The 22,361-nt window shown below is 41.7% G+C and overlaps 1 protein-coding gene across 4 annotated transcripts in view; it reads left to right on the top strand.

Moving 5' to 3' along the window:
* The window catches only part of VPS50 (VPS50 subunit of EARP/GARPII complex), a 174,964-nt gene extending 152,866 nt beyond the window's left edge, over positions 1-22,098 (top strand). For 3 of the 4 annotated variants that reach the window (XM_075922362.1, XM_006114479.4, XM_006114480.4), the window contains 6 exons: positions 6,222-6,370; positions 9,984-10,080; positions 10,230-10,388; positions 13,883-14,004; positions 17,541-17,730; positions 21,366-22,098. In XM_075922362.1, coding sequence (XP_075778477.1) covers positions 6,222-6,370; positions 9,984-10,080; positions 10,230-10,388; positions 13,883-14,004; positions 17,541-17,730; positions 21,366-21,485 — 837 coding nt within the window. In that variant the 3' untranslated portion in view covers positions 21,486-22,098. Of the gene's footprint in view, positions 1-6,221; positions 6,371-9,983; positions 10,081-10,229; positions 10,389-11,069; positions 13,283-13,882; positions 14,005-17,540; positions 17,731-21,365 lie in introns of those variants that run through there. The other variant, XM_075922363.1, reaches the window with a different exon arrangement.
* Positions 22,099-22,361: the final 263 nt, after the last annotated feature.

Genomic DNA, 22,361 nt, shown 5'->3' with positions numbered 1-22,361 from the left:
TGCCCCTGAAGAGTTTATAATCCTATGTATTAATTTCACAGTCCATACCCTGAAGAGAGTAACTGCATGGGGAAGCACCTAGCAAACTTTTAGGTCTTTTAGGGTAATTAATAACACAAACACATGAGAATGGCACTTAATAACCTAATGAAAAATTCAAGTAAAACAATTGACACAAACAGGAAGAGACAACATTTAGGACGATGCCCCAATTTTAAAATAAAAATAGTCAGTTAGGAAAAGTCTTTATTTTGGCTGTTTAAATAATATATTCCTAATTATCACTGTGGCACTTGTTTCAGATTAAATAGTAGCCAAATTATCTTTTCACATCCTTGCAATATAATTTAATTCTATCCCTACAGCTCCATCATTTGCTTGTCACTCATTTTCTCAGATTAAATGAATAAAGTAGCTTTTTGTGTTTATATGCTTCTATTAGCAAACATGGCATAAACAGATATGCATTTAGAATAATTATAGTAACTAATCATTATTCTGTGCAAGAAAATAACAAGATAACTTGGTTTAGTCCAGTGATCTGAAAATTGGAATCTGACAAGAGTAACTTGACTTTATTTTGTCTATCTCATATTTGTATAAACTATTAGTTGAAGTCACAACATGTACAATAGAACTTCAGAGTTACAATCAACATGAAAGTACACAAACAGGCAGCAACACAGACCTCACCCTCTAAAAAGGCAAATAACAGTACTAAATATAACTAAAAATATAAAAGGAAAGGAGCATTTTTCAGCATAGTAAAGTTTAAAAGCTGTATTAAGTCAATGTTCAGTTATTAACTTTTGAAATACCAATCATTACATTTTCTTCAGAGTTACAAACAAATTTCCCTTCCCAAGATGTTTGCAACTCTGGGATTCTACTCTAATGCCATGGACCCGAGTTAGTGTTCAGTATGGAAAGTGATAGGTGATGGGGAGCATATTGCAAGTATTTAAAAATAAGCTGTACTGCTAGGTTAAATATGTTATTCATGAATCTGCCCCAGAAAATTATATCTAGAAAGGCTTCAAAGGTGCTCAAAGGGAATGTCTTTCTATACTAATCCATGTTGATCATCATGTGCAATACAGCACATAAACCAGAGTTTGACTGCTGAACCCAAATTTGACTTTGTCGGGTCCAAATATCTGATGCATTTTTTGAGGTTATGTTCTCACACAAGTAGTACCTGTACCACTTAACATCTTCTATGCTCTGACATTCACACACTAATCACAGAGAAAGGAGGAGACAACAGAGTTATTTTAAATACACTCTGATGCTCCATGCTACTTTATTTTATATTATACTTGCATGCCAAGGTATAGGCGGCTTAGTATTACCTAAGATAGGACACTCAATCTTTATTACATTTGTCCTCACATTTTATGACCTTGAGGATTTGAAAGGAGCAAAAAACACCTGGTGCACGATTGTAGGCTTTCTCTGTTCTTTTAGTCATCTTTGCGTAAATATTTGATAGTATGATAGAGCTCTTTGTGTTTTTTGGCTAATATTTCAGAGAAGTAGAGTTTCTTTAAATCTTTACAGCTGTTTTTTTAGTTAGACATTGATAGTACTTCTGAGGGTAGGACAGATATTCTTGACTGTCAGGAAACATTGCTTCAATACAAACATATAGATATCCTTGCAGTCTCTGAAAGGTGGTCTAAATTGGGAAGGAGGAAGGCAAAGGGATTTGATATTGATGTTTCTCTGTATTATAATGTTAACATTGGGTCAAAGTGTATTTTTAAAGAATTGCCTTGTTTGCACCTAGAGGATTAGATGAACATTTTTTGTACAGCCTCCAAAGAGATGCTAGGGACAGCTACAGGAACAGATAATCAAGATCCTTGCCTCAAAGAGTTTTCAAAAGTAGTGCCAAAATTCCTCACTGGGTATGGTATTTATCTAACCTTCATGACAAATTTATATTCCAGAAAATGAAGTGTTTGTTGAGTTGTTTTATTTTACTTTCTAGCCTTTTTAGTTGTGTTTGTATTCAGAAGGCTAAGAGTGTAAATCAAAGGGTTAGATACATTTTCAAATAATGTGCTGATGCAGTTAATTTTTGTAAGACATTTTCATTCTTCTTGACTCTAATAGTATTGACCATGCTCCTTCCTTTTAAAATCTTATACACTCAGCTTTTACTATTTCTTGTATCACTCACTGTAGCTTTATAATTTTTTGTTTGTTTTTTGTGTGTGGGGCCTGGTACACATCTCCAACATTCAGTAGTGATCTCACCTGGCTCCCTCTTTCTCTCTCTGCATCCTATCATCGGATGATCAGCTATCATTTTTACTCTTATTATTTATAGGTCTATTTCTCTACTCTACACATGGCTCCTTCTGTTACAATCTGCAGCTCTTTTTGTGTTTTTGACATCTCATAGATGTTGAGGCTTAGCTCTTGATCTCTGTCTTTAAAATTGCTGCTATCACCTTGGATATTAGCACCATCCTCTCAGTCACTTGGGTGCATAATCTGGGGCATGATTTGCAGTAGGAAATTAGGTCAATATAACTACATCACTCAGGGATCTGAAGAAGCCATGCCCCACATGACAGTTTAACTGACCTAACCCTTGATGTAGCCAGCACTAGGCTGCTGGGAGAATCCTCCCATTGACCTAGATTATTTACGCCGATGGCAGAACCCCTCCCATGGAAGTAGGTAGTGTCTTCACTGAAGTGCTACAATGGTGCCATTCTTGCATTTCATCTCGTAACTGAATCTTGCCGCTTCCTCCTACACAAGGTCTCTAAAACTAAGTCTTTCTGCTCTGCTCACGTCATCAAAATTCTCTTAAACACTTGAATTTTTTCTTCCCTGGCCTTGACTACTGCAAGGTTGCCTCAAGAAGTCCACATACAGAGCAGTTGCTAAATATTTCACCTGGTTTGCTTCCCCTTTACCTTTCTGTCACTTTGGATCTCAAGGCCCTTCACTACATAGCCCTGCACTCTACTCAGCATACTAACTTCTAATACCCTTACATGACTAGTCTGATAGGAGCACAGTACTTTCCACAGGGCCTGTCTCTCTTGGTCAGAATGACCAGGGTGGTGTCTTCAAAGAGTTCTCAGTTCTTTGATAGCCCTCTTTAACCAAATCAGAATAGATAATTTCCCCTGAGGAGATGAGGTTTAGAGTAATTATATTAATTACTCCCTAGGAGATTTTTAATTTTCACTGGAAACTCCTGTAAATTACAACACAGCTAAAATAAAACACTAACCAATACACAGTGTTCCCTCTAAGCTGTGTGGTAGCACAGCTTCACAGGTGATCAGTCAGCCCTGAGCCTTTGACTGGGTGATGCTGATTAATTGATGCCACACAGCTTAGAGGGAACACTGCATATAACATTTATAAAATTGATAGAATATCCTCAAAGATATTCCATATAATATGTCACAACTTGTGTGTTGTGTGACTATCTCTAACTCTTTGTGTCTGCTAGAGGCTTTGGGTGGGGACTGTAGCTTTTGGGTGCTACCATAATATATTTCATAGTCAATATTATCGTATCAGCATTGATTACTCATGTAACTGATAAACTGAAATAGTAATTATGATGGGGTCATTTCCTGCAATATCTTTGGGAGATATTACTGCATTTAGTTTGTTTCATTATGGGCCAAGGACTGTATGTAATTCACGGAACAGGATGACCATAGCTTCTCCAGGAACCAATAACAGTGCCTCTCTTCCTTTTGTACTCTTTATTGGAGAAAAATAATTAGCTTTCGGAGATAATAGTGAACACAGTGGTTACTAGTAGGGTTACTTTACCATTTTATCTATGGCCCTAAAGTCTGGATGGGAATTTGAGTGGTTGTGTGCCTTATTCTCATTGCAATAATTGCACACACAGGTTTATTAGTTGGCATTACAGGCAGTCCCCGGGTTACGTACAAGATAGGGACTGTAGGTTTGTTCTTAAGTTGAATCTGTATGTAAGTTGGAACTGGCGTCCAGATTCAGTCACTGCTGAAACTGATCAGTTTCAACAGTGGCTGAATCTGGACGCCAGTTCTGACTTACATACAGATTCAACTTAAGAACCCCAGGCATCCCCAAGTCAGCTGCTGCTGAAACTGATCAGCGGCTGATTCCAGGAAGCCCGGGGCAGGGGCTTCCTGTAGTCAGCCACTGGTCAGTTTCAGCAGCGGCTGACTTGGGGACGCCTGGGGCAGAGCAGCTGGGGTGCTGCTGGGTTGCTCCAGTAGCGCTGCCGATCCTCGGCGCTACTGGACCAACCCAGCAGCACCCAAGCTGCTCTGCCCCAGGCGTCCTGATTCAGCCGCTGCTGAAATTGACCAGCAGTGGCTGAATCAGGACGCCTGGGGCAGAGCAGCTGGGGTGCTGCTGGGTTGGTCCAGTAGCTCCCAGAGCGGCGCTACGGGACCAACCGGCAGCGCCCCAGCTGCTGTACCACAGGCGTCCGGAGCAAAGCCGTGGAGCACGGGGGCAGCGGGACAGCCCAGACGCGCCGTGGCTGTCCTGCTGCCCTCGGGCTCCGCGGCTTTGCTCTGCTTTGCTCCCCTTCTCCCTGGCCTGCAGATTTGTCCCTCCCTGCCCGCATGCTCCGCCGCTTTGCTTCCTCTCCCTGGTCTGCTGGAGACCAGGGAGACGGGCCCCGTTCGTAACTGCGGATCCGACATAAGTCGGATCCGCGTAACTCGGGGACTGCCTGTATATGTCTGGTTTGAGTTCAGCCAGAATCACTCTCAGATTTCTACCTGTTTATAGTACATTTATGGGAGTATACAACTTGTAGATATATGTAAATGTTGTAGGATAGATAACTTACTCAACATTATAGGCTTGCATGGTAGGGAGGGAATCTTACAGAAGTGTGGGTTTTCAGTGGGTAGCTGTGACCAAACCACTAACTGGCAGAGACTCTCTTCAGTCTCCCTAGTAGTTCTAACGCATATACCCCAGTAGCAGGGCAAGTGTAGACTGTGGTCCAAGCTGCATATGTCTAGACCTAGGTGGGCTGAGAGATATCTCTGTTTGCATAGCCATCTTCATCTTGGGGATTCTGTTAGAATAAAGTGTGGCTCATGGTAGGTCCAGTCAGTCATAGCTGCCCTGTACTACAAAGACTATATTCATTTCCTTCCTTTTATTTGTTTATATTTTTGTGTTTGATAAAATTGCAGCTTTTTGCCTACATTATCCCTAACTTGCTATGTTACTTTAATCCCCTGTCTGGACACTCTGATTCACAATTAAAGTGGTCTTAATTAAATCTAGTTTAGTTCACATTGTGAATGAGATAAAATCAATTAAGGTTACAAATCCACTTTGAAAGATGATTTGGATTAGTTTTCTTGAGTGTCCCAGTTTAAGCAGGCCCTGAATTTTGCAATTAGATACCTGTATAACTATTTTCCTGTCTTGAGTCCGGTACCAGCTGAGCATCCTGCTTTGTAGTGAGAAATTTGGTGAATACTACTTACACTCTTATATGAGCAAAGTATTTTTCTTCTGCTTTCCCCCCTTAAGTAATATGAAGATGAGATTTCTGCAGGATGGGAATTCCTACAGAATAAGGTCAAATTATTTTAAAAAAATATAATTTTCAAAAGACCGTAAATTTTGTAACAGGTGAAAATCACAACCTTAAGAGTGAACTCCCTCATTTATCCACCAAACAGGGACAGACAGCTCAGGCAGCAGCAGTGTCAGCTTCCCAACACTTTTCCTTCTCATGTCTAAAGTCGGATGGTCTCTAGGAGTGAGAAGCTGGTTCACTCTCTAGTCAGTTAAGTCAAAGTGTGTATGGATAAAACTGCAGCATTTAGTGTAAAAATGTATTTGTTTCTGTGGTCTGAGTATTGGTCCACTAGGAATGGGACTGAGACAAGTCTGGGATACTAAATAACATTCTACTGATAAAACTTTTAAAAAAATTAATAGTCTTTTAGCACCTTAGAAACTAACAAAACATGTAGATGGTATCATGAGCTTTCATGGACACAACCAACTTCTTCAGATTTTAATGGTAATAACTATGGTCACTATTGATCTGGACTGGATTTCATTTTCAACCTAGTATTCAGAGGCTTTATAGCTTAACACCCATACCCTGAGACAATTAGTTTTCAAATTTAGTTCAAACTCTTGTTTGATGCTAACATTTCATATTTTACAATTGATTAGTATTCCAATCTTTTAAATTTTCATTTTAGGAGGTCTCTGCTGATACCACTGGTACCCTCACAGCTGTCGAAGAAAGAAAAGAGAAAGTGCCAAGCCCACATCTCAGTCATCTGGTAGTTTTAACAGCTGGCAATACTTTGTATGGTTTGGCAGAGAGAGTGGTAGCCACGGAATCTTTGTAAGTTACATGAAGAGTTTAAATAATTATGGTCACTGTCTGTCTTTTTGAGAAGGTCATCTTAGTCATAAAGATGATGCAGAGATTGCTCTTTTTCAGATAAATTATAAGTACGTTAATTGATACGTGTTAACATCTGATGGAACCAATATTTTCACCTAGTCTGAAATTCCTCAATTTGTGTTATGTAGAAGTTCAGTCAGCTTTTTGCTAATCAAATAATTTGTTGTTAAACTAGGGAATCTCTCTCTCTCTCTCTCTCTCTCTCTCTCTCTCTCTCTCTCTCTCTCTCTCTCTCTCTCTCTCTCTCTCTCTCTCTCTCTCTCTCTCTCTCTCTCTCTCTCTCTATCTATCTATCTATCTATCTATCTATCTAAAGTTTTTCCTGTGGGATGACAAAGTGACGCCATCACATCACAGCATCCAGAGGCTAGGGGATAGGCACGGGCAGGCAAAGCCCTGGGAGCCAATCTCTACCCACTGCAAGCCCAGCTCTCTCTGGCAACCACATGGAGAGCCAGGCTGGCACGCAACAGCCTCGCCTTCCCTGGTCGCTGGGGGCAGGGTTGGCCTGGTGTGTCATGACCATGGCCTGGCCTTCCCCAGACGCTGGGAGCAGGGCCAGACTGGGACTGGCATGCCACGACCCAGCCTTCCCCAGACACCAGGAGATGGTCTGGGCCTGGCATGGCGCAACTGCAGCCCAGTCTTGCCCAGATACTGAGAGCAAGACTGGGCCTGGCGCGGTGGAGGTGGGGAGAAAGGGCCCGGGCTAGTGCAGCTGGGAATCCGGGGGAAGGATCCTGAGCTGGCACAGGGGCCTAGGCGGGGAGTGAAGAAGGGGCCTGGGCTGGCACAGCTGCAGCACGGCCCTCCCCGGGTAGCTAGGGGGAGAGCTGGGGTTGTCTGCCCCCCCTGCAAGAGGAGGGGTTGGCGAGCATAGCAAGCAGGAGACGCAGACTCCTAGTATACTTAGAAGAATGTTCAGTCTTGGTTTTAAAAATAATAGGATGATTGAATCATCCGTAATATTCAAATAAAATCTAAAATTAAAGTTTTCTGCATTGTAGTAAAATGGGATGCTCACTTAAGTTTGGGATGTTTCATATAGTATATGGAAGAATTGTATTAATTATAAAAAGATAATCACATACTTCAGTGAAGTGATTTATTTATAGTTGAAGTGATTAGAATTTTAGAAAGTAAGGTGAGAAATATGAAAAAATGATTCCTGTACTTTATTTAGTAATATCTTGCAGGCAAACAAAATTTAAAAACAAATGATCTTTTCATTATTTTTAGTGGCTTTGTTTATTTTTTGCTTTAATCTCAACCTTATCATTGAAGTCAGAGGCTTTTTGGTTCGCCCTTAATCAGTTCCATTTTCTAATGCATTAGCAAAATGCTGTAGTGTTTAGATTGCAAACAGTGAGAAGGTTTTTGTTTGTTTTTGTTTAATTAAAAATATTTGCAGTGGAAATAAGAGGGAAATGAGTGGAAAAGAAACTTCTTTTTCTGTAAAAGCCAATGTCCTTGGAAGATTTTGGCCTGATAATGTACCGTTAAAGATATAAATGTGGTTCACTACTAAATATTTGATATAAAATTATTTCAGGATCATGGCATATATTTTAATAATAATAACAACAATAACAACAACAACAATAATAGTGGTATTTTCAGTGAAAAAGGAGACAATCCTTGAAAGTTTGTTTATATATATATTGACTAAAATCATGTTGTTGTTCTAGATTAATAACCCACATCTATCAGTTTATGTGCAGTAGTTAAATGTTTTTTTATTCTGAAAACAATTTTAATTTAATTTAGTTTTTATGGTCTTTATGTAATTTGACTAACTCATAATGTGAATAGTTCTTTTGAAAAATAGCAAGGAAAAGCCAGAAAAGTGTTCCAGTGGGAATTTTTCTTTGCATTAATATTTCTTAAGGGGGAAATATGCTTAAAATGCAAATATTTTCCAAAGAGAAAAAGCATTTCTTCTTTGAGGGGTTTTTTCTTGACTTCATTTAGCTTTGAAAATTAAGGTCCGCGACTCAACAGTTTTCCAACAGAATTTTGAAAACACTTTTGGAAACATGACTATTTTGACTACAGGCAGTCCCCGGGTTACGTACAAGATAGGGACTGTAGGTTTGTTCTTAAGTTGAATTTGTATGTAAGTCGGAACTGGTACATATTGTAGGGGAAACTCTAGCCAAACATTTTTTTTAGTTTTGGATAGCATAGGGAAAGGTTAATTCCCCTCTAATGTTTGTTTTGCTGTCTGTTCCCCTGTTCAGAAGATTTCACATCTATTTCTGTCCCTGTGACAAACTCAGGACTAAAGGAGTAACTCATCAAATACCAAACAGCTCTGCACCATGCTTTGAGCTAATAGCTTTATTTCCACACACCACCCAGGGTTCTAGGAGGAGGGTCCTTTTTTTGCTAACACAATGAGGCCAGCACTTTGTTTTGGTGGAGTCTTTGTTTGCCCAGGGAGCCCAGCATGTATAGGGGGAGGAGGGGCGGAGAGGCTGCTTTTGTCTGCTGTTCAGCAGCCTGTTGCTCAGGGGAGGGGGCAGCCTGTTGCTGGCAGAGGGGGAGGGGGAAGGCGTGCAGGATGCGAGGCCGCGGGGGGGGGGGGGGGGGGGCAGCGGGCGTGGGGAGGCACTTTTCCTCTGCCCGGCAGCTCTGCGGGATCCCTGTCCCTGTGGCCAGCTGCTGCAGGCAGAGGCCAGTTGGAGCCGGCCGAAGAGGAGGAGGAGGTGGATTCTAGGACCCAGGTGAGCGAGCCCCAGGGACGCTGCTGCGCTCCGGGAGCCCGGCATGTATAGAGGGGAGGAGGGGCAGAGAGGCTGCTTTTGTCTGTTCGGCAGCCTGTTGCTCAGGGGAGGGGGCAGCCTGTTGCTGGCAGCGGGGGCGTGGGGAGGCACTTTTCCTCTGCCCGGCAGCTCTGCGGGACCCCAGTCGGAGCTGGCCCGAGGAGAAGGAGGATCCTAGGACCCAGGTGAGCGAGCCCCGGGAATGCTGCTGCGCATGTGCGGGAGTTGCCTCACCCCGTTCGTATCTAGGGATCCGACGTAAGTCGGATCCACGTAAGTCGGGGACTGCCTGTATGTCAGGGACAATGTATAGTGCTTTTAGCCTTTTGCAGAATGTGTGAAAGAGAAGTTGGAGTTAGTTAATTTACTACAGATACAACCAAAATAAATGTGTGCTTGCATTTTTGCAATATAGACTTTTTTTTTTTTTTTTGCTTGGTTGGGAAAAGGAGGGGAAGTAGCAAGGATTTTGGCCTTATCCAAAGCACTGAAATTCTTGAAAATCTTTCCATTAACTTCATTTGGCTTTGGATTAGGATTTATGTGTGAACTACCATGAACACCTGGGAATGAAAAGGAGCAAAAGTATAAAATATTGAGTTAGGAGTGCCTAACATACTATGACATAAAATTGGGGGGGAAGGGGGATATTTTTAAAGCTAAAAGCTTTCAAATAAGCTTTTATGTCTGGACTACTTGCAAGAGCATTTACTGTAAAGAATTGAAAAGTAGATGCCTCTTAAATATTGTACTCAGATTACAATTAATTGTATATGCTTCCTTAGGGTATTTTTGGCTGAGCAGTTTGAGTTCCTTCAGTCGCATCTTGATGCTGTGATGCCTGCCGCCAAGAAACCCTTTCTCCAGCAATTCTACTCTCAGGTCAGATTTCTGCCATTCACTATTCATTTTTAAACTGAAATTTCCGAATTTGTGCTATATTGTGTGGGTGTTTGCATGATATTGTCACACATTACTTTGTCATAGCAATAAGTTCTGTTACACCTAATTCTGTTTATCTTTTCTTTCAGACTGTGTCAACTGCCAATGAACTACGAAAACCAATATACTGGATTGTAGCTGCTAAAGCTATTGATTATGAACAGATGCTACTCCTCATGGCTAATGTGAAATGGGATGTGAAGGAGATCATGTCACAACACAATATATATGTTGATTCTCTTTTAAAGGTGAATATTTTCCTGGAAACATCTAGTGTATTTGATTATTCTTTTGAGGGCTTATGTCATCAGACATTTACCATAGATCCTGTAGGGCAAACCAGTCCTGCAAGTAACCGTAAAAAAAATAAGATGATCTGCTTGGTCCCTTACAGACAGGGCAAGAATATGTATATATCCGATATTAATGTAAAGATACAGGCTGGATTTTAAAAGGAACATAAGTAAGTTAAGCATCCAACTTCCTCTAAATGCCGATGAGAAATGGGTGTCTTAATGGCCAAAGGCTCTTTATTACATATAAGCTAGTGTTAGTGCTCAGAAGGAGTTCCTCCCACGTATAGCACAGCATAATTTATACTTTGCTTTAAATATATATTCAGAGTAACAGTTTTTTAAATTATATGAGTATTTAGATAGTAATTAGAGTGTTAATGTCAGAAGCATTTCTCAGCTTGTTAAAGAAAATTTGGAAGACTTTGTATCTGGTGAATTGTGAAATCTGGTATGTAGTTTATAAAAATGTGGCATCTACACATTGTAACAGACATCTCTACACTTTTCTCCATTAACTGGAAAAAAGTGAGAATATAGCAGTGTAAGAAGAGTATAAATCTTTGCAATTTGCCTTTATGTCCTGTTTATTTTTGACTGGGTTCTTTTAAGGGAATTTTTCTGCTTATGTTTCAGAAGTGGAATAGCTTCCATAAACCACAGAATTGCTGCTGTATTTGACCCTCAGGACAAAAATAAAGGCAATATTATTCATTTTCGGCCTCTGCATTATGGACCTAAAAATAGTTTGCATAGTGTAGCTTTTGGGTGATTATTTAATGGTTAAGAGAGAACTCTTTTCTACCTCTACTGGTTGTCATCTTACAAGCACTGATATTGAGAATCTTATACAGGGCTGGGCAAAATGTGGCCCGGGGGCTGGATCTGGCCCACCAAGTCACCAGATCCATCCTGTGGACCACACTGCTGGGACTCTCAAGGCATGCAGCTACTGTGGTTTAAAGCATAGTCCATGTGGCTCTCTGCTCTGCAGAGAGAAGGAGGCTTTGTGTGATCTCCTGGCCCCCGGACCAGTCTTCAGCTCCTATAGGCTGGAAACAACCTGGACGATGGGGGTAGCACAAGCCTCTTTCCCTTCCAGGAGCTGAGAGCCACGTGGAGGGAACAAGCCTGCAGTTTTAAGTGTTCTGGACCTGCAGTAGGCAGGGATCCCAGCCTGCCTTGGTTGGGGGGGAGGTGCTGCAGGGCTGCTGCCTTAGGTAAGCGCCTCCCAGTCAGAGCCTGCCTCCGGCACCCTTGTCTTTCCTGCATCCCAACTTCCTCCCCCAGGTCACCATCCAAACCCTCTGCCCCAAGTCACAGCTCCCTCCCAGACCATGTACCCCCTCTTACACTCCTCTCCCAGGCCAGAATCCTCCTGTACCCAAACACCCTCCCAGACCCTGCACCCCCGTCTCCTGCCCCAATCACCATCCAAACCCTCTGCAGTCTGCACCTCCTTTTCCCCTTCTCCCACGTCACATCTCCCTCTCAGACTTTGCTTCTCCTCCTGGAGCCCCTCCCCCAGGCCAGAATCCTCTCCTGCACCAATACCCTACATCCAAGTCCCCTGACCCAGGTCACAACCCTCTCCTTCATCCAAACTCCCTCTCAGACCTCACACTGTCTCCTGCACCCCAGTCCCTTACCCTGTGCACCCTTCTGCACCCAACCTCCACCCTAGACCCCACATCTCCTTCACAGAAAAGTGCAACCCTTCACCACTTGGAGTGGCCTCCCACCAAAAATTATTGCCCACCCCTTCCCTGATATGAAGCCAACAGATTTTGAAGATGTCTCTACCCAGTTATTCACTGTGTATGTATACTTCTAAGGAGAGTAGATAAATTAATTGTTTTCTTCCCAGATGTTTCACTAGTATGGAGTAATACTCATTTCTGCATTTGTGAGTGTAGATACTTTGCCATTTAAGGGGAAAATGTTTTGGTGCCTCAGTTGCTCTTGTGGAAATTATTTTAGCTCATTTGTCCTAGCCAAATACCAGTTGTGTGTATTTAAGTCTCTCTACTAAAATTCCCTCTGTAGTTTTATTTCTTAATTTGTTTGCATTTGTAAGATGCGCTAATTAACAGCCCCGGAACAAACCCCTTATTTAACCTCAGATTAAGAATAGTATGAGCAGCTGCTGTCAAGCTTTTCCCCACCCAACCACATCAGGGCTGATCATGAAAAAACTAACTCTGGGATTGTGGGATAGTTCAGTCAGTGCTTCTTTAATGCTTATGAACCTGACACTTGGTGCAAATATTAGCAGATTTAAAAAAAATTGAGCCACTTATTTCCTGAGAACCACCATGAGACCTACAGCTCCTTTCACCAAAGTCACCAGATAGCCATTGATGGTGAATATTAGTAACTCTGTACTTATCAACCTACAGTGTTGCATAGTGTAGCTGTGTGCTGACCCAGAGTTGGTTTGACTTCAGTGGTGAATGAAGAGTCATGGATGGGTAAAACTTTTAAAGTAATTTGGAATTATCTGGTGTCAAATGTTCACTGCGAATGAAAAATATGACATGACATTTCCTTTCTACTCTTTCAGAGTTAGGTGACACAGTTAATTAGTTGGTAGATTATTAGGAATTAAGATATCGTAATTGGAGTTTTTGTGCTGGTTTTCGATTGGGTTTCATAATACAGTAAAACTCCAGTGGTCCGGCATTCCTGATGGTCTGGCACCATCTGGAACCTGGAAGTGCTCCGGGCAGCTGGACGATTGGAGCTGCTCTGCCCCCGGCTTTCCCGATTCAGCTGCTGCTGAAACTGACCAGCGGCTGACTCGGGGAAGCTGGGGGCAGAGCTGCTGGGGTGCTGCCGGGTTGGTCCCATAGCGTCGCCCTTCGGCGCTATGGGACCAACCCAGCAGCACCCCAGCCGCTTTGCCCCAGACTTCCCCAAGTCAGCCGCTGCTGAAACTGACCAGTTTCAGCAGCGGCTGACTTGGGGAAGTCTGGGGCAGAGCAGCTGGGGTGCTGCCGGGTTGGTCCCACAGTGCCAAGGGGTGCATCCCCCCCACTCCGCCCCAGACCCCTCATAGCCCCCCCCTTCCTATAGTCTGGGATATCTGATAATCCTGCACCCCCTGGGTCCTAAAGGTTTATCGGAAGTTTACTGTATTAGGAACAGAACTTTTACATTTCAGAGTCTAAAATGAAGCCGCTAAATCCACACTTAGAAGTTTAAGAAGTTCTGTAAATGATTTACCAGTAGATGAAAAGAAAGTTGCATGCTCTTGATGTTGTTATTGTATTTATCAGTGTAACCTGTTTACATTAAGCACCTCTTGTTTTCTTTTGTCTTGCTTCCTTATGTTCTCTCCTACACCTTGTCTGGTTCATCTCTCTTCATCTTTCCTCCCTTGCTAAATAAATGCACTATGTAATCCTTCTTTTATGCTCATAGAACAATATATTCTTTTATTTGACCAGGAATTTGAACAGTTTAACAGAAGGTTGAATGAGGTGTCTAAAAGAGTCCGTATTCCATTGCCAGTGTCAAATATTCTTTGGGAGCATTGTATACGACTAGCCAATAGAACTATTGTGGAAGGGTAAGTGGTCCATTAAAGCCTCTGTAACATTAGTCTTCACTAAATACTTTGTTAATGGCAATGTTTGCCTTAGTTTTTATAAAATAATGAACTCCACTTTGAGCTCCTGCACCTGCATGTGATAGCTTCATTGATGGCAGCAAAGCTCTTCATAGGCACAGGAACTTGCCTTCATGGAGTTCATTATAGGATTGGTCCTTAAAATATCCTATCAGGTTTGAGGATGTACAAATATGTGGCTGTTACTGACAATTGGCACTGTCCAGTGTCCAAAACAGTGGACATAAAATAAGACACATCCTTTTCTCAAATAGTTTATGTGGACCATACTTCAGCAAAATAGTGAGGAAAAAAGATCAACACAGAATAGTATCTCATAGAAATATATACTGTAATGGTAGCCAGATTGCTGTGCTTCCATCCGATGATGCCCAAGCAAGGAAGAAGAAAGGAATGGGCACTTGCTGACAGAATTCCATCCTGAAGACCAATCTAGTGGTGCCACTAAGATGTGATGGGAGCAAGAAGCTTCCAACCCATTCATCCACTATTGTTTCTGATAGGAAGAGATAGGAAGACAAGTGAGTGTCTCAGGCATTCCCCCCACTCTCAACAGAGACTGTGATTGAAGGGCTGTGCATGTACTTGAGGCAGCTAGCTTGTATTTGACAGTGGGGCCAAGAGCATGTCTTCTGACATTTTGATTTGTGTGAGTTCTTGTCCACTCCCTCATGGCTTTCAAAATACCTCTGTTCTGCATCATGATATCTGCCTTCCTCCGTTCCTTCTTGCTAGCTCTATTTTCCCTTCCTCAGTACCCTCACCTGTTTATAGTTCTCACCACCACCATCCACTCCTTTTTCTAACTTGATCTTTTTCCAGCACAAACCTAGGCCCCACATCTGCATCTTCCTATCTTCACCTCTGGTGACTTTTTCTTCAGCTCAGGGCTTGTCTCCCTACCAGTCCTCTCCATTTTCCATGCCCATTACTGCCACTGCCATGAAAGCTCTTCTCATACCCGTTGTCCTATCCGGATGCCAATCCTTCTATATCCTCTCATTTTCTAGCTACCCCTGGAACATCCACTCCACCTCTAGGAGGACCACAGTCATCCACAAACCTTCATCTCTTAGCTTTGAGGGTGCATCTACACAGCAGTGTTATTTCAAAATAACGGCCATTATTTTGAAATAACAATGCGAGCATCTACATAGCAAGTCCGTTATTTCGAAATGATATTAGAAATAATGGGTGGCTTATTCTGACTTCTGTAAACCTCATTCCATGAGGAATAACACCTATTCTGAAATAGAAGAAGTGTAGATGCTCCACTGCTGGTATTTTTAAATAGCTCCTTCCCAGGCCATTCAAAGTAGCTACTCCCCAGTGCCTCTTAGAGCTCTAAATCGAGGTTGCACATCCACATTAGGGAAGCCTGCCTTGAACTAGTTTTGAGGCATCCCTGTACTTTAGACATGCTATTTCAAAATAAGATATTTCAGAGTATTTCTTTTGGAATAGCTTATTTCAAGCATTTGACATTGCTTCTTCAGGTGTCATTGTTTAGAGAGACCAATCCTTACCCCAATGAGACTGTGGTGGGAATGTTGGCCTTCACCATTCCCAATCCTTCTGCTTCCAATCTCTCCCTTCCTCCTCCCCTATCCCTCTTCTTTTGAACACCACTGCATCTAACTCCTCTCTCCTTGACCCCTCCATGTTTCTGTCAGTGCCCACTCAGCTCCTCCCTATCAGTCTTCCTTTCTGATTTCAGCACCTGATGTTCTCTTCCTCACCTTGCAATCTCCTATCTGATCCTCTGTAACTTCATCTTCTATGTTAATGACCCATCTGATCCCATAGTTCCACCTCTCTTCACTCTCACCACCTCATTTGGCCTGCTGCCCTGATTTAATTCTCCCATTCACCAAAAAGCCATTCACTTGATTTGGTCATCCCCTCTCTATTACACGGCCTCTTTCAGCATTGTCCATCAACCTCACCCTCATACTGTCTCAATCAGCATTTCCCTGACTCCAGTTTACAGCACTGATGTCTCATTTGCTCTCAGCCCTCTCCTTCCTGCCCTTCTGTCCCTTTGCTTTGTCAGTATGACTTGTTTCTCTCCATTCTTTCCTGTCTTCCACCCATAACTCTTCTTCCCATCACAAGTTTTCCCAGCTAAACCCCAGCCCTGGATCATCCCCCTCCTTTTATGCTGCAGGGTATCTCTTGCAGCAATCCTATGACCAGGCTGATTTATTCCACTGCAGATTCATTCTCTCGTCTTTCAGTTCTGTTATCTTCCATGCTAAACAACTTTACTTCTTCCAATTAATTGAATCCCACACCTGCAATCCCAGCTGCCTTCTTGCCGCCTTTCGTTATCCCTTCAAATTATCCCCTTCTCCTGCCTCCATTTCTCTTTCTGCACAGGATCCCACTGATTTCTTTTAAGAGAAAATTGGCAAAATATGACATGACCTTCCTTTTCCTCCTTCCCCTCCTGCAACACTTTCCTCCTTTTCCCCGTCTCATATAAAGTTTCTTGTCTATTCTCCTTTAATACCCTCCACTTGGCCCAGTGACACCAACTTACAACCCATCTCCTAATCTCCTTTAACACCCACTCTCATCTCATCCTTAATCTTCTCCTTAACTTCTTAGTCTCTTCTGTCTCTTCCATTCAGATTAAACCCATGCTTTAGTCTCGCCTGTCTTGAATTCATTCATATTGCTGCTGTAAGGACCATTTTCCCAGACTGTTACTTTGACCATGTTACCCTCTCTTTGAATCCTTCCACTGGTTGCTGCTTTGCTGTTACATCAAACGTAAGTTGTATGTTTTCATTTTCATCACCTATCGCTACCCTACCTCTCATCTCTCATGCAACATAAACATCTTGACTCTTGCGTCTGACTGGCCCACTGTGCCACCCTCCATCACCCTCTTGGCACCTTTGTGGTGTCTCCCTTGCTGCCCTCTACACTTGGAGGAGGTCTCTTGTAAATATCTCTGAAGCTACCACATTATCCTCCTCCAGATTTTGCCATATAGTTTGCTTTTCCCATGATGCCTATCAAAAGAACCCAAACAACTCCCTCTCCCCCCCTCCCCCCAAAAAAAACCCAACCTTTAACAGTGGTTAAGCTGTTCATGTGCTGAGACCACTGGCTATCATACTGGCTAATACTGTTTCAGTCTTTCCTGGTGTTCCCCTTTGTCTGTATGTACCCGCCTATTGTCTCTTGTCTAATCTTTACACGATAAACTCTTTGGTGCAGGGACTGTTTGTCTGTCCTGTTTGTAAAGCTCAGTGATCCATGAGTGGGACTTCTAGGTGCCACAGTAATAAAACAATAAACAGTGAAACTAATTTTGCATCAGGAAGACCGAGGGAGAGAACTCTTAGCCCTCGAATCAGAACCATAGTTGTGTCCACATTTATGGTGTTAAGGACAAAGATACTAATGAATCCCAGATATTGTTCACTGCCTTGAAGTCATTTCTCTTCACTTGTTACCCCTTTTAGTTATGCCAATGTCAAGAAGTGTAGCAATGAAGGGCGTGCCCTGATGCAGTTGGACTTCCAACAGTTTTTAATGAAGCTAGAAAAGCTAACAGACATTAGGCCCATTCCGGATAAGGAATTTGTGGAGACCTACATTAAAGCTTACTATCTGACTGAAAATGATATGGAGCGCTGGATCAAGGAGCATAGGGTAAGAGTTAAATTTTGGTATATTTTTTTACCATGAGGATTTTTTTTCATGGTCGGTGGTATCACATTAATTATACTATATTCTATGTAATATGCTCACGGCTAGTGTGTGTACTGATTTTACATTGTACACCTGGATCATCAGATATGCTTCAGTCATTTTTTGTATTCAAGTGTCATAATTTTCTATTAGAATTCTTTAATACATAGAAACACATACTCACAGATAGACAATATGGAGAGCTGTCCACATTTCATAATGATGAGTACTAAACAAATATCAGGTGTGGGTTGGCAAGGATAGGGGAATATCAGGTGTGGGTTTGTAGGAGGAGGGGAATATCAGGTAGGGGTTGGCAGCCCAGCTCGCTAACAGTGGTGCGGTGTCTCACCACCACATCAGTGGGGATCCTCCCACAACACATTGACCATCTGTTAAGCCACAAAACTGTCAAACTAACTCCCCCTTGACTGCTTCCTACCCGAGCTACTGATCAGGCTCCTCAGGTTTGTCTGGGTACTTAGCCGCTGGTAGTCCCTCCAGCTCTTCCTCAGCCTTGGGCCTCTAAAAGTCCAGGGTGACACCTGGTTCGACAGCAGGGTCAGCGTGTGGCAGTGAGCAGGGCACATGTCTCTCCTTCCCTGCGTTTAACAGCAGAGTCTGGAGGGAGCAGCCTGTGTCTGACTTCTTCCCCAATGGAGGCCCTGCTTTTATACTTCCTGCTCCATTCCTCCACTTCCTAGGGGTGGAGTAAGCTTGGTCTGCCTCTGCCTACACAGGCATAGAGAGTGGCTCCTCAGCCTCTGGCTCAGAGGGAGCCCACACTGGCTCCCTACAATCCTGCAAAGAGGTACGTGCTACTCAAGCCATGCAGTTCACGGATGCATTAAAATACCCTTCAAATTAATGATGCCCTAGATGGCAGTTATGTTTGAATGTGTACAGACATTTTCCCTGTATCCATTATTAGGCAGTGAAGGCCAAATAATACTGCCAGTGTGGTTCTACTACTTCACTCCCAATTATAAAGCCTTATTGCCAGTGTCGAGGACATCTGAGGATGCCACAAACTGTTGTTGTCTCACCACCACCTGCTCAGTAACCTTTACATATATCTGGAGTTAGAAATAGGCCTGTCACTAGTTAGTAAACTTGTCAACATTAAAAGTTGGATTCCTGGGGAAAGGTCCCACGCAGCCTTTTACAACGTAATGGTTCTGTGTTGACCTTAAGGAGACATTGACGGTCTCCACCATGCTGGCCCAGTGCCAGCCTTTCCCCAACTAAAAGGATGTGGGATCATCTTGATGGTTGTAATTTGAAGTACCCCTAACCCACTAGGATGGACAACAAAATAAAACACGTTGGGTACTCTCACACAAGATGACTGGAGAGCAGATGTGCATGGTCATCCAATACAGCACTCTGTGTTCACTTGGCAGGGATGTAACAGCCAGTCAGTAGCAACTCTTTCCTTTTCCTTTTGAGTCTGTTACAACTGGTCATAGAATGCTGCTGTCAAAGTAGCAAAGACAGCTGATGGAAGAAGAGGGTGTGGTTCTTTAAGAAGTATTGAAACAATGAAATATGATTGGTGGACTAAATAGTGACTGCATAAGTCTAAAACATTTTAGTGGTCAGAACAGGAAGTAGAGGAAATGCTAAGAAAGGGCTAAGGGTGTATATGCAGAAGAAAGGGGATACAATTAAGAAAGGGAAAACTTTGGCTGAATATCAGGGTAATCTTCCTGACAAATCTAAAAGTTGTATATTTCCCTGGGAAGGGCTGAGAACTCCTTCATTTATAACCAAACTGGGCAATACACTAACAGAAGTATGCTGAAGGACAAACTAGCACTAGTGAGGGTGGAGGATAGATGGGATGATCTATTAGGGCTTTTCAGTTGCTAATTCTTGACACACTATGCGAGTCCAACATTTCTTCAGAATTCCTCCATCTCATACGGAACGTGACAACTTTTGAATGTACGTTATTCTCAGGCCAGTTATAAAACCATACACACCTCTAAGCCTGTTGGCGCTCTGTCTGAAGTACTTTACAAATGGCATCCCTTCAAAGAGCCATTCTCCTGTCCAAGTGAGTTAACAAGCCAATTTCATCAGTGAGTGAACAGAATCCTCTCCCAGCATGATCATCAGTGGTTGTTGGGGGTGTTTCAGTCAAACACTGCCTGCTCATTCCAGCCTCGTTAGTAGAGACAGCAGCGTATTCTGAGGAAGTGAACCTGGTACAGTATTATGATCAAGAAAAATTACCATATGTTGACTAAAAAATTAGGAACATCTTCCACAATTTTGGATCATGAGGTACCTAGCAAAGAGTTTGACAAATGGGACTTTTTGAGTGAATTCCTATCGTTCACACAGCGGAACAGATTTTAAATAGCTGTGGGCTGGAGGAGCAGAATGGGTAGTGATATGCAAAGAAGTCCATTATGTGCTGCTGGTGGAGCTCTGGAAACAAATGGAAGCAGATTAGCCAGTTTTGTGGAAAGCTCTGTCCCATTATTAGCCTCCATCCCTTAATAAAGTTTAAGACATCTGATAAGTTTCATGGAACATAAACATTAATCATCCAAAAATGAATGTTTATAATTAGGCTCTAAATTTTAGTTTCTCCGTCTCTGCAAATGGATTTTAAGACTTAAGTAATAAAGCAAAAGCAAAAAAAAAAAAAAAAAAAAGGAGGGAAAACAGAGTTTTTTCCTTCTTCTGAAATGCTGGGCCAGAATCCAAAGTACTATCTTAGCTATTTCTTTGTCTCTGTTTTGATAATGTCTAGTGCACACTGGGTGCTCATGCAGTCTAAACAATCAATAACAGGATTGTTTGGGGCCACACACTGTTAGGATGAAAAGTCTTTTGAAATGATACATTGAATCTGTATTTCAGGATTACTTAAGTCTATCTAGAAGTTTGTTTTACTTAGGCAAATGCATTGCTTTCACCTAACTTGAGCAGTGAGAATTAGAAAGCTGTCATTTGTTAACGTACATTGAATAATTCTTATTTGAATCTGCTGGTGCTTACATTTTGAAGTCAATCTGCTTTAAAACAAAATAAAGGGGAATTCTGGCAAATCTGTTTTACAAGTATTAAGAATTCTATTAAAATGTTTACAATATTTTTAAAATTTGTTCACCATCTAGTAAAACTAATGTGGAATGTCTTATTGCTAAAATATTAAATAAAAGCCAAGTGGAAGTAAGAAGTCAAAAGAAACAGGTCATTAATTTGTTAGTCACTGTTTCTTTAGAATTTTTTTGCAATTGTATTAAAGGTTTATCCAGTTTGCATTTTTTTTTCAAAAGAATGGAAAATACATTTTAAGTGGGTTAAGATGTTTAAGTAGTCAAAAAATTATTTTCTGTCCCACACACTCTTAAACTGTAAGCATTTTCCATTATAATCTGCCATGTAGCAAAACACTGTTTTGTTTACTACTACATGAGTATTATCCAGATCTGGCTAAGCTAGCAGCTTTAAATTTGTGTGTATGTGTACCAAGAATTTTTATACATTGAAAAGTTGATCAATTTTTTTTATTTAATTGCATATTTTGTCTGGTTATTTATATTCAGTTTGATATAAAATGATCTGCTTTATTTGGCCAGGAATATTCCACCAAGCAGTTGATCAATCTGGTGAATGTTTGTCTGGGATCCCATATCAACAAAAAAGCAAGACAGAAACTGCTAGCAGCAATTGATGACATAGACAGACCTAAAAGATAATTGGAGAAAGTTCATTTTCTTGTGATGTGAACCTTCTTCTGTTAATATGCTGCATGCAAACAAATCTCTCGTGGACGATTGAGGAGATTCTGTTAACAAAAATACTGTGTATGGCCTCTATTATTTGTGTTGGAAACCCTTTGATGAATCAGTGTATAATTCTCAAATACAACTTTTATAACTTGTAGTCTTTTCTGTTTCTTTGGTTATTTTCCTGTACTAAAAGGACACTATTGTTGTGCTAGTTCTTCTGTATATTTTGCAACACTGTATACTGTAAGTAAATCAAAATTACAAGGAGACACGTTGGCTTAATATATAGTTGGTGTATTTTTGGTCAAAGAACCACTTAAAATGTGGTAGTTCTTATTGCCTTCCACCTTAGGAACTTGTGCTTTATTATGAACACATGTAAAGGGGAGGGAAAATGTACAGTATATTCTAATGATGAACCTTGCATGTGGATTAAGAGAGCAAACCATCAAATCAATATTGTAATATTAAGACTATAGTCTTCATATAGATTTTAAATGTATGTTTATTTCAAAACTGTCATATCAATAAATTGACCAGAAATGATGGGAAGGTAATAAATGCTGTACACTAATATGAACTGTTTTGTGAGAATTCCTTTGCTAGTTTGTAAAACATACTACTGTATGTAGTTTACAACAAATTATTACAGTTCTCTCATAATACTTTTCCCCTCCTCGCTCCCAGGTAATAATGGGAATGATGTGCTGGCTAAGACACTGGCCTGCGACTCAGATCAGTTGGGTTCTACTCCCTACTTTCAGAGGCCTCCTGGCGATCTTTGGCAAGTCAGAGTATCTCTTTGGGGCAGATCCTGCACTTCTATAAACTGTCATAGCACCA

The sequence above is a fragment of the Pelodiscus sinensis genome, chromosome 2 (genome assembly GCF_049634645.1).
Source record: "Pelodiscus sinensis isolate JC-2024 chromosome 2, ASM4963464v1, whole genome shotgun sequence".
In the NCBI taxonomy this organism is placed as follows: domain Eukaryota; kingdom Metazoa; phylum Chordata; order Testudines; family Trionychidae; genus Pelodiscus; species Pelodiscus sinensis.
Note: the sequence above shows the minus strand (reverse complement) of the source record. Positions and strands in the feature narration are given on the sequence as shown.